Below are 11,031 nucleotides of genomic sequence, written 5' to 3'. Positions count from 1 at the left end.
CTAAGCTCAATAAATGTGGAGAATCGTGAAGTTCCAATCTTACTCAATAGATGGCGGCACTAGTCAACGCTGATGCATGCTGTGCCGCATGTCACAAATAGGCTGCTGATTTTGCTGCCATATTCCTTGCCACCACCAAAAAGTGTCACCACTTTGGCCAGGCCCATGTCGTCCCCTATCTCCCTGTGTGTCCAAGCACAGATGACGTCACACGAAGGGGCGGAGTCGGGGTGAGCCTGACGCAACGGCCGCCATATTTGAATTTGTTTTATTAGAGTGTATTCTATATTAAGGGTTTCATTCAATTGTTTTCGATAGTTTTATGACGGTTCTAGCTGTAATATAAGTGATTTATCAAGAAAACACTATTCTGCTTGCAATTTCGATTTAAGTACGACCCGCCTAGATTCGAACGCACGATCTTTGGATTACGGCGCAAGATCCTAACCACTACACTACCGCGACGGCGTGCCGGCCGGCGGAAGGGAGGCTGCGGAGGCATGGGAGTTTTTTTTACGCATTTTTGGAAAAACTAATGGGTTTAGTGGAAAACACTTCTTAGATAATTCAAAGAAAAATGTCTCGGCTTTCCGATGATGCACTTAGTTTTGTGCTAGCTTTAGCAGAATTTGTTCTACAGCGCTTCAAAAATCGCCCATTTGCATAGGACTTAAACGGGACTTCAAGACGTGCCCCCAGATGACGTCACGAGCTGACGTCACGATCAGGTAGAATCGCCGGACGACCCTACCTGGTATATAGGGCCTTGCTTTTGGCAATGCGCGCACTATCTGTCGCTGTTTTGCCGGCAGTGTGTAAATTGGTGGTGTGTGTGGGGTGGTGTAGATACTCTGAAATTGATTGGATATTTTGAAATGAAATGATATAGTTTGGTTATATTTTCATTTTGAACCTGTATCTAGCTAGATTATCACTGCAATAAGTGACGGTGACTTTTACCTAATCCTCAATTGCTATCGCCTTCATATTTCAATTTGAATTCCCTATTTCTAACCTTTAATTCAAGCATTCCCATATTGTCACTCATCGATATTCATAAAATGAAAATAAGGATATTTGGCATTCCTGATGGGGCTTCATTCCCGAATATATTATGGTGGCTGCTTAGTGCGTGACTACAGTAACGCTTTCTCTAATTCAGACAATTTGGCACCACTTTGAAAAAAATAAAGTTACCTAACACAAAAGTGAAAAGAGCCAGGCACTGCTTAGTCAGTGAAGTGCAATAATCCAGTAATACATACACTATCAATATTAATGTAAAACATTTTTGACAAGCTTCCATTGTAGCTTATTTATGCACAAGTCGCCACTCGCAACAGGGCTGACAGGCCCTCCTGGGCCTGCCTGGCACCCAGACTGCTGGTGGGGTGGCACCTATCAAATATAAATACTTACCAACCATTGGCTTTTTGAAGTGATCATTCCCCTACCTACATATTCAAAAGCTGCAAATAATTGTAAGAGCTTCCAGTGGTCTTGTCAAAATAGGACTCATTATATTGTCCCTGTTCTGTTTCAACTTTCATCTGGGCACAATTGTGTTGGATGAGAGACTTGCAAGCCCTCTAACATTTTAATGGACCACAGCTTCTGCTGCCAACCACATTTCTGCCTGTTCCATGTTGTTTGCTTTTTCATACCATCTGCTTTTATTTTCCTGCTACATGTTTTTGAGGGCTTCTGGTGCTAGGATAAACAACTGAACTGTTTGATGACATGACATTGTTAGTCAATAACAGTACTGTAGGTCAGGTCAGTTAAGGTTAGGCTAGGACCTTGGCCTGACAAATGCAGAATTTTGTGAGACTTTTAAGTTTCACCTGGGAAATTCACAGATGAGGCTGTTAGGCCTTGATTCTACCAATGTTGCTCTGTGATTTTAAAGTAAATATTTGGATTGGAAAGAAACAAGGAATGAAACATTAATTGAAATGTATTTTTCTTCCTTGATGGTGGCAAAGTCATGCCTTATTCATGGCTGGATGATGGGCCACTTAACACAGCTAGGCTAACATCATCTGTTAGCTTTTCTTAGACTTGATGTACCTATTGATCTTGATTCGCCTAGAAACCAGAGAAGTTGTTTGTCCAATGTTCCAAGTGCCCAACCAAACTGCTACCTATTTATACCAACTGAACATTCTCTATCCTGATTAAGGAGCAGTCAGGTCATGCATCTGGTGATTGGTATAAGGCTTGGCTGGAGATATAGTGATTATTTTGAAAGGCTACCTCTTATCATGCTACATGCTACATTTTTTTTTTTTACCCAAACACCCCTCTCTCAACTTTGTTTTGTGGAATTAGCTGTTTGGTGTCAGGCTATTTCGAATTTCATTTGCTGTTGCTGCATGGTTATCAGCCAAGGAAATCTGAGGCTGTGTAAAAAATCCTCTTGCCAAGTATGTTTTTGTGTCACTTGTTGAACATTTTTTGTGTGTAAAATCATTTAATCATGCTGTATTATCCTCCTTCATATAGAAGCAAAAATCTATGCAATGCAGTTTTTTATATAGCTCAACTGTTTGAATGGATATCTGATTGACCAAGCTGGTTCTTTGCTGATTCAAATTATCAATTCTTATTTTGAAACAGAATGAAAAGTGTATGTAAAACAATTGATCATTGCTGCTTGTGCTGCTCCCTGCAGGTCAGATCCTCCATCACAGGTCACTCGGTTCTCAGTGATTAGTACCAGGCACCGGATAGCCTGCAGCGATGGCCGGTCAGTTCCCGGGCATGGGCGGCGGCGGCATCAGCCAGAACAACTCGTACATGATGCAGCAGCAGCAGCAGCAGCCGGCGGCGCCGCAGCCGGGCGGTGTGGGCGCCTTCACCAGCCAGCCGGGCGAGGGCGGCTCGTTCGGCGGCCAGGTGACCTCGTACTCTGGCTACCCGAGCAGCCAGCCGGGCCTGTCGCAGGCCGCGCCCGGCGGCTACCCCAACCCGCCGGCCTACTCGCAGTCGGGCGGCGGCGGCGGCGCCTACAGCCTGGCCTCGTCGTACATGAGCAGCTCGTATGGCGCCCAGTCTCCGGTCTACTCGCAGTCGGTGGCGGCCGCGCGCCCGCAGATGAGCGTCTCGCCGGCGGGGTTCCCGGGACCGGCCGGTCCGTACCAGCACCACTACCAGCAGGCCGGCTTCCAGCAGCAGCAACAGCAGCCGCAGCCGCAGCAGCAGGGCGGCTTCGCGCCGATGCAGGGCTTCCCGAGTCCGCAGCCGCAGTTCAGTCAGTCGATGCAGCAGCATCAGATGCAGGCGCAGTTCGCCATGCAGCAGCAGCAGCAGCAACAGCAACAGCAACAGCAGCAGCAGCAGGGGCAGCAGGCGTACTCAGCTCTGCACCAGCAGCAGGCCAGCCTGCCCACGCAGACCATGATGACCTCCGGTAACCATCTCACCCGAGTCCTGCCTGTTTGCCACCGGCATCGGGCTGTCAACGTCCCTCTCACCACTGCACGGGGTACTGGCGTGCACTGCCTGCCTGACACAACGCTGGTGCGAGGGCTGATGCATGTCTGTGTGTGGTACCCTGAGGTTGTTGGCCGTCACCCATCGCATGTGACTTGATGTTTCCACTCTATGGCATTGGTTCGACACGAGCTTTTGTGAGCTGTACTTCCCTAACGGGCGGTCAAATCGCATGCCCCCTGCAGGACTGCCATGCTCCGTGTTGTCTGCCTGTTTGATGTGACCTCACCACTATGATATGACACCTGCACTGCCATTGGCACGCCTTATGTGTATAATCTGCGTCACCAGCGCCTGACCCCTCGTCCTCAGCGTGCTCGCCACTGCACTGTGACCTCTGGGTGATACGGTGGCTGGCTTCCGGCTGTGCTGGCACGGGTCACCTCACGGTATGAAGGCGTTGTTCACCCGCACTCTTGTCATGCGTTGATATGGTAACATTGCGCTCGCTGCATGCTGTCCTGGCCTTGCTGCAATTGCCCTGTGTTTCCTGTGTGGTTATTACGTATGGTCAAGTAATAAGATTTTGCTTGTGATTTTCAATGCAACTGATGAATAACAACCTTAGGTACATCGAAAATGAATGGCAACTTCTCGATGTAATAAGAAAGTTTTATCCATATTTATGTTTGTCTCTTGTCCAGTTACACCTTCATTTGAATTTACTTTCGTAGAAAATGTTGGGCAATGTTAATGCCGTTTCCTGCATTATCCAGTAATTGTCACAACGGCATCCAGTAATTGTCACAACGGCATATCCCAAGCCGTGATGTCCGTGATATACCCTGTAGTCTGTGCCCTGTGCCGTGCGCTGACGCCGCACCGCGTGTCGTCGCAGCGGCCGGCGGCTCCATCTCAATGAGTCAGCAGCAGGCCGTGGTACCGACCGCCACTCCGACACAGGCGCAGGTGTCGGTCATGACCTCACAGCAGCAGCAGCAGCAGCAGCAACAAGTACAGCAGCAGCAAACACAGCAACAGCAGCAGCAGCAGCAGCAGCAGCAGCGCGACTACAACGTGGCGACGCTGTGCCGCTACGCGCAGGAGCACCTTCTGGAGCTGGTCAGCCGCTGTCAGGAGCTCTTCAATGTCCTCAAAATGCATCAGGTACGGACGTGTGAATGGCTCTGGGCGTGGGGCCGGCCCTGTGGTTGTGTTTGGATTTTGGCTTGCATGAATACTGGTAATATGATATGAATTGATAATTGAATAGGAGTGTGCTCGGCTAGCCATATTGACGGATGTCAGTATGAAACGCTCTTCAAAATATGCATTCCATTGAGCATGTCGAACATAATTGCTTCCAATTCCACTGTTCATATGCCTTCGTTCTTCATTGTTGATGGACAGTGTATCGCCCCGCGATGCCATCTTCCCTGTCCAGCTCCCGGTCCTGTCTCTGACCACACACCGTCGCCCACAGCCGCCCAACGGCACGCCGCAGGGGATGACCAACAGTGCCGACAAGCAGAACAAAATCAAACAGCTGCTCGAGTACATCCGCGTCCAGTTTCGGCGACTGCGCGTCTACCACGAGCGCATCTCAGAGTGCTGCGCCAGCTTCGAGTTCACGCCCGTTGAGGTGAGTAAAGCGCCTCTGCTGGTCTTAGTGCTAAGGCAGGGAGGACGGGGGGAGGCTGTGTGAATTTGCTACAAGACTGTCAGTTTGTTTACCAGAGTGCTGCTGAATGATGGCCAATGACGGTCTGTTTGGCGCCGCAGGGTCTGATTCCGTACAAGGACGAGCCGGACAGTAAGCTGGAGGACAAGAAACAGTCGGAGCTGTGCCGCCAGGCCACGGAAGAGTATAATGAGATGAAGGAGGTGAGACTGAGACCGACTGAGGGAGGCGAGGTTTGTGAGACTGAGGCACTCTCTATACTCACTTGTTCAGGAAGGGGGCGGGAAGAGGGAGGGGGAGGGCGGCGATTGCTGATTTACGAGATCGTGATGTAAGAAAACAGGTCAATGTTGCTGATGACAATATTTCCAATAAATTTTACGCAATTTTGATTAATGATTAATGACTTTACCCTCGTTAGTTTGAAAAAGTTAGATCAAAACACTTGTTTATTAATAATTCAAAGATTGGATTTTTATCGTGACATTTTTAGCTTTGTATTCTGATGAAGAGCTGTGCTCGAAATTATTAATAAACAAGTGTTTTGATCTAACTTTTTCTGCGCAGCCGCTACCTGAAGGAAGTGACATCACCTGCCCCCTCCCTCCTGTTCACAGCACGTCCAGCTGCGCAGCCGCTACCTGAAGGAAGTGACATCACCTGCCCCCTCCCTCCTGTTCACAGCACGTCCAGCTGCGCAGCCGCTACCTGAAGGAAGTGACATCACCTGCCCCCTCCCTCCTGTTCACAGCACGTGCAGCTGCGCAGCCGCTACCTGAAGGAAGTAATTGACCAGCTGCGGAACATCGTGTGGGACGTCAACACCATGCTGGCCATGCGACACCCCACCTAGGACTTCGTCAGGTTCTCCAGCTGAGTGGACTGCCAGACGGTCGCGTTAATGGGCCACGTTCTCAACGGCAAGTGGAGAGATCTCCCATTTATCATTCTGGTCCGCTGTGACAAGCCAATTTCAGCGTGTTTGGGTGGATATCCTTTCAAAAGGGGCATGGTCATCTGTTACATTTTGTATGCCATGTATTTGTACAAGTGACTGCATATATGAATACACATGTTCATCGCGTACATGATACAATACGCATTGTTATACATTAAAAATAAGTTTCGTGTAGGCGAAAAATAAGGACCAATGCAGGACGAACACATTGGGCGAAGCATGTTTGGTTTCAACGCTGTGATCACACACACCTACACACTCGGCATACAACATCATGGCATGACAAACGCCGCGCTCCACCGCCTGCGCCCGGCAGTTTCAGAACGACCGTGCGCAGGCGTCGCTGCAGAACACCTTGTTACTAGCACAGATGAAGGGCGCACTGACCAGGCCGGCTCGGCACGTGTAGCAGTGGAAACACTCGGCGGTGGCGTGCCAAAACAGCTCGTCGCCCAGGCTGATCCGCTGGTCGGAGGGCGCGATACCTCGGGAACAGGTCACACATACCTGCCCGGCAGGAGACACAATTTGCATGTCAGGCGCTGACATAAGAAATAACAAATGTCCGTAAGTAAGTAGAAGACGAGCAAGGAAATTTCGAACAAATAGTTGAGTGAATGTGCGTTGTGTCCTTTCTCATTGCTGTCAGTGTATCAAATGATGCCGTATTGCTCCTGTAATCCGTGCCTTTCGTAGACGTATTGTCAAACGCAGTCGACTGTTATAATGTCCGTACCTTTCCGTTACGGAAAGGTACGGAATACCGGCAGCACTACGGTAGTGCTGTCAGTAGCAGTCGAGGCAGTGCTATTATGTCCGTACCTTTCCGTAGTGCTGCCGGTAGCAGTCGAGGCAGTGCGGCCGCTCCCCTCTGAGCACGTACTGCTGGCCGGCCAGCGGCTGACAGCAGGCCGCGCAGCAAAAGTGCCGCGTATGCCAGTGCTGGCCGCCCGCCTCCGTATACTGCTGGGAGAAGATCAGCTCGTCGCAGGCGGGACACCGACTCAGTCGCTGCCGCTCGGCGTAATGGCGCCCGCAAAACACCTGGCCAGACTTGTAGAAGTAGATCAGGTCCACCAGCAACTCCTGAGGCGTGCGGAGAAGCAGGGATCAGCTAGCGGCGAGTTTCACAGACTTGTGCACAAAAGAAAAATCCAAAGGTGCAGCGGAGGCTGGGCAACAGATAGTATGGGCGAGGGTTCGCAGGATTAAAATGTCCCCACAGATTCCACCAATTCTTCTTTGGATCTCGTCGAAGACATGAGATTGGTACAGACTCTACATAGTCAGTTGTAAGATGTCACCGAACCGTTTCATCTTTTTAATCACGTCTGAGCCCAGTTGTTTTCCTTTCCCGTCCGGGTCCTCACCTGGCAGGTGGCGCAGACGAAACACTGCGGGTGCCAGCACTTGTTGGCGCCGGCCCGTTCGGCAAACACGGCGACATCGCCGGGCTGCATGGCGGCGCGGCAGTGGTGGCAGCACCAGCGCCGGTGCGTGTCCCAGACCGGCCGGTCGGGCGGCGCCGCCAGCGCCGGGGCCGAGCCGCCGGCCGCCGCCAGACTGGGACTGGAGGCGGCCGCCGGCCGGCCCACCGAGCGAGCTCTGCGGGCGCTGACCGGCCGCACAGAGCCCTCGGGCGCCGGCGGCACGCTCTGCAGACCGCGGAACGGCTGGTCACCGGTGATTGTGACCGGCGCGCGGCACAGACCGCCGCTGGTGCCGCCCATACTGCGGAACGGAGCGCGCGGCGACGGCGACGGAGAGCGGTGGACCGAGGAGCTGGGCCACCTAGTGACGGACGGGACAGAGGGAGGAGTCAGCGTGGGACAAGGAGTGAGGGATAGGTAACTAATTGTGGCAAACTCTACAGGTTCTATCTCCAAGGACCGAATGTGCTGTAATGTTAATTACACGCATAGCAACTCGAGCTCCGTCTTGTACCCACATATTTTGTGAGCGACTCCATTCACCCGCCGACTCGTGCAAAGAATGAGACTGACCTGACCGATTCCGGCTCTGCCGTGAAACTCCCGGAAAAATGAAGACTAGGACCGGGCCCGGCCGAGTCCTGCGGTCCCTGTGGCGACGGCGGAGGCTCCTGGGGACCCCACTGGGCTGTCGACGGCAGAAGACCAGCGGCTATACCGCCGTCTGAAAACGGAAACGCCTCGATGACTGATGGATGAACGACGATAGAGAATATCAACCTGCTACCGTTTTGTGACTTGTTAGTCGACTTCAGCAGTCAACACTTGACAGCAAGCTTATTCCTAAACCGGCTTGTGAATGATGCAAGGCAAGATGGATGACATTGCAAGCTCAAGCCCGCATCGGACTCAACACTTACTGGACACCCGTCTGCGCTGTTGCTGCTGCTGCTGCCACTGCTGCTGCGGCGACTGCTGCCACTGCCGCTGCTGCTGTTGTGGTTGCTGCTGTACCCACTGCTGTTGCTGCTGAGACTGCCAGTTATGTAGCTGCTGCTGTGCTGACGGCTGCCCGCTCACCATACTGGCGAAGTAGGTGGGCTCGCCACCCTGCAGGAGCGGCTGGCAGACGGAGGCCGGCGGACCGCCGCGCCACTGGGCCGCCCCGGCCGACGGCGGACTCCACTGCACGGGAACACGGCGAGCTGTCAGATCGGCACCCATGGGTAGGTCGGTCTCTGGCACGACTCAGAAGCTACATTTGAGCTCACCTAGCAATTACATTCGTGATACTGTATAAAGTAGTACATTATTCGAGAAATATGTCCAATTTACTGGTTGTATCACTGCAAGGCACGACTTTATGTCATCGTCTTTCGTCTTAGCTATTATACCTTTATCATGGATAAGTGCTGGCACGTTACAGCGTGCACGGTGCGCTACTTACTGCGTTATTCGGCATGAAGCCGCGCTGGTAGGGCCCGTTAGGAGGAAACTCGCAGACGATGCCCTGGCCAACGGCGTTCTGTCTGACATCTTGCACGTAGGACTGCATCCTGCGATGAACACATGCTCAAATCACAGAACAGAAGTTGGCGAATGACGCAAGCCGCAATGAGAATCGTGATTTCTTAATTTAAGTAGAACGTGTTCTAACACACAAGACACTTTTCATAGCTGAACTTCAAATAAAGCCAAGATGACTGACCTAAATGTCCTTGACTTTCCCTCTCGAGCCCCCTCTGAAATCTGGATACACCATTTTGGTCCCATAACCGCAAACTAGCCTTTGACCATTCCCACTACACCCTCCGACTCCAGAATGTTCAAAAGTCTTGCCCATTGCGCTTCGCCCTCCGGCTGACTTTACCCATCAAGCTGGCTAATGAGCCCTTTCACCGACCTCACGCCCTCTCAATGACCTTATGTTCTCTGTCACACTCCGACATATGATACCACTAGACAACGTTCTGGTTCTTGAGCCCACTAATTGATCTTTGAGCTTTCTGACAAAACTCTGGACCCCCCTCGGATCTTCAACAGATCGCTTAGCCCTTTGAACCATTGGCACTTTGGTGGACACCGGTCTGCCACCGGATGAGGTCGAGGTCCTTAGAATGACCTCCGAGCTCCCTCCCACTGACCTCAGCTCCCGCTCCCCCACTGATCTCTGAGCTCCCTCCCACTGACCTCTGGGCCTCCGGTCCGCCGGACTGGAGGTGCCACCGGCTGAGGTCGAGGTCCTGCGGCGGCAGCTGGGTCTGTAGGCTGCGCTGACGGAGTACGGCGCCGCTGGTACCCCGTACCGGTATCCGCCCGGGCGGCAGGTAACTCAGGTACCGCTCCGCCTGCGACCAAACGCACACCGAGCATGGCATCGGGTCAGAGTTCGGCACAAGAGTTCATCACAAGATACACGATCACAAAACGACTCACATGGTCAGGACGGCATAACAGCTAGTTGAGCTTCATTCACCAGGATAAGTCGCACGGCCGGTACATTTCACAGCCACGTACCAGGTCAGGAGCCACGCCGGGCGGCACCCACTCCAGCTGGGTCGGCTCCGAGGACACGCCGCCGTACCGTCCGCCTGCAAACGAGTCGGAATCAGTTGGCGTCAGCGCCCGGCACGGGTCAATTCAGCTCGCTTCAGTCACTACAAGATCTGGACTATAGCAGACACACAGCACAACTTCGAATTATCGATAACCATGTCACAATACCGGCACTCATCTAACGGTCATACATATGACATTTCATGTGACCTGTGTGGACCTTTCATCCAAAATAACCTGAGCTGACCTAAGAAAGTTCTGTCCTCTAACCTCCCTGGCCACTCACCGCGACTGTTGACGGCCGTGTAGGGGTGCGGCGGCGGTCGTCCCGAGTCCAGCAGCTGCCGGGCCTGAGCTGCTCCGGCCGTCTCGTCCTGATGGACGCCGTGCTCCGCGGCGCTGCAGCTGCAGTGGCGACAGGCCTTCCTCCACAAAACACGGCACGAGTCAGCCACAATCAGACTCACGGCTCATCAGGCGGCTACTGGGCCAAAAGGGCAGGACCACCGCTATAGCTACGGCCAAGAGTACCATTCTAACTGGAGTGTTGTGGGAGCTTTCACCATCGGACAACGCTGCAAATCATTCCTGCGGCTATACCGCAGCCTCAGCAAAAAATATTTGACAGATGACATGAAGACTGTTATAGGCGCGTTCCCAGGTATAGTAAATTGAATCAAAGCGTCTGGATCTTGTCAGGCCCGTCTCTTACCTCCAGTAGTGCAGGTCGAAGCCGGGACAGGCGGGTCCACACCGAAGGCAGGGCGCACCCTGTCCCAGTTCATGACAGAGTCGCGGCGGGCCGCTGCCGCCAGCCGAGCGCTGGGTCAGGACGGCGGCGCTGGCCGGCGCTCCCTGCTGGTACAGCGCGGCGCTGCTGGTCCGGCCGGGCCCGGCCACGCTAGGCCAGCTGCCCAGCGTGCTCAGCATCGCGCCGGCGCCGGCTGTTGGAAGGCGCTCAGCTGGCCGAA

General features: G+C 52.9%; 3 protein-coding genes across 3 annotated transcripts; 1 reads left to right on the top strand and 2 right to left on the bottom strand.

The window, feature by feature from the left end:
• Positions 1–835: 835 nt before the first annotated feature.
• LOC122386727 (mediator of RNA polymerase II transcription subunit 30-like) lies at positions 836–6,202 on the top strand. The gene is made up of 6 exons (XM_043376220.1): positions 836–888; positions 2,675–3,412; positions 4,334–4,602; positions 4,919–5,077; positions 5,218–5,319; positions 5,868–6,202. Exons 2-6 carry the CDS (start codon positions 2,743–2,745, stop codon positions 5,967–5,969), a joined length of 1,302 nt encoding a protein of 433 aa, XP_043232155.1. The 5' UTR covers positions 836–888; positions 2,675–2,742; the 3' UTR covers positions 5,970–6,202.
• A 54-nt stretch (positions 6,203–6,256) lies between these two features.
• LOC122386728 (prickle planar cell polarity protein 3-A-like) lies at positions 6,257–7,566 on the bottom strand. Its single transcript, XM_043376222.1, has 3 exons — positions 7,445–7,566; positions 6,897–7,160; positions 6,257–6,581 (listed from the first exon to the last, which is right to left on the bottom strand). The coding sequence occupies exons 1-3, from the start codon at positions 7,532–7,534 to the stop codon at positions 6,393–6,395; spliced, it is 543 nt and encodes a 180-aa protein (XP_043232157.1). The 5' UTR covers positions 7,535–7,566; the 3' UTR covers positions 6,257–6,392.
• A 650-nt stretch (positions 7,567–8,216) lies between these two features.
• Positions 8,217–10,990, bottom strand: LOC122386761 (testin-like). The gene is made up of 7 exons (XM_043376307.1): positions 10,773–10,990; positions 10,347–10,486; positions 10,022–10,095; positions 9,695–9,852; positions 8,952–9,060; positions 8,585–8,689; positions 8,217–8,228 (listed from the first exon to the last, which is right to left on the bottom strand). Exons 1-7 carry the CDS (start codon positions 10,988–10,990, stop codon positions 8,217–8,219), a joined length of 816 nt encoding a protein of 271 aa, XP_043232242.1.
• Positions 10,991–11,031: the final 41 nt, after the last annotated feature.

This window comes from Amphibalanus amphitrite, unplaced genomic scaffold (assembly GCF_019059575.1).
Source record: "Amphibalanus amphitrite isolate SeventyFive unplaced genomic scaffold, NRLGWU_Aamphi_draft 000261F_arrow, whole genome shotgun sequence".
NCBI lineage: Eukaryota > Metazoa > Arthropoda > Thecostraca > Balanomorpha > Balanidae > Amphibalanus > Amphibalanus amphitrite.
This window is presented reverse-complemented; position numbering and strand designations above follow the sequence as displayed.

Bases quoted from the DNA above. Each gene is read 5' to 3' on its own strand.
- LOC122386727 (XM_043376220.1), top strand. From the start codon at position 2,743: ATGGCCGGTCAGTTCCCGGGCATGGGCGGCGGCGGCATCAGCCAGAAC. The intron at 3,413-4,333 runs GTAACCATCTCA...GTGTCGTCGCAG, and splicing joins GCAGACCATGATGACCTCCG to CGGCCGGCGGCTCCATCTCA. The intron at 5,320-5,867 runs GTGAGACTGAGA...TCCTGTTCACAG, and splicing joins AGTATAATGAGATGAAGGAG to CACGTGCAGCTGCGCAGCCG.
- LOC122386728 (XM_043376222.1), bottom strand. From the start codon at position 7,534: ATGCAGCCCGGCGATGTCGCCGTGTTTGCCGAACGGGCCGGCGCCAAC. The intron at 7,161-7,444 runs GTGAGGACCCGG...CGCACGCCTCAG, and splicing joins TCGTCTGCGCCACCTGCCAG to GAGTTGCTGGTGGACCTGAT. The intron at 6,582-6,896 runs GTACGGACATAA...CCTGCCGGGCAG, and splicing joins ACCGGCAGCACTACGGAAAG to GTATGTGTGACCTGTTCCCG.
- LOC122386761 (XM_043376307.1), bottom strand. From the start codon at position 10,990: ATGCTGAGCACGCTGGGCAGCTGGCCTAGCGTGGCCGGGCCCGGCCGG. The intron at 10,096-10,346 runs GTGAGTGGCCAG...ACTCGTTTGCAG, and splicing joins CACGGCCGTCAACAGTCGCG to GCGGACGGTACGGCGGCGTG. The intron at 9,061-9,694 runs GTCAGTGGGAGG...TGTTCATCGCAG, and splicing joins GGCGGACCGGAGGCCCAGAG to GATGCAGTCCTACGTGCAAG.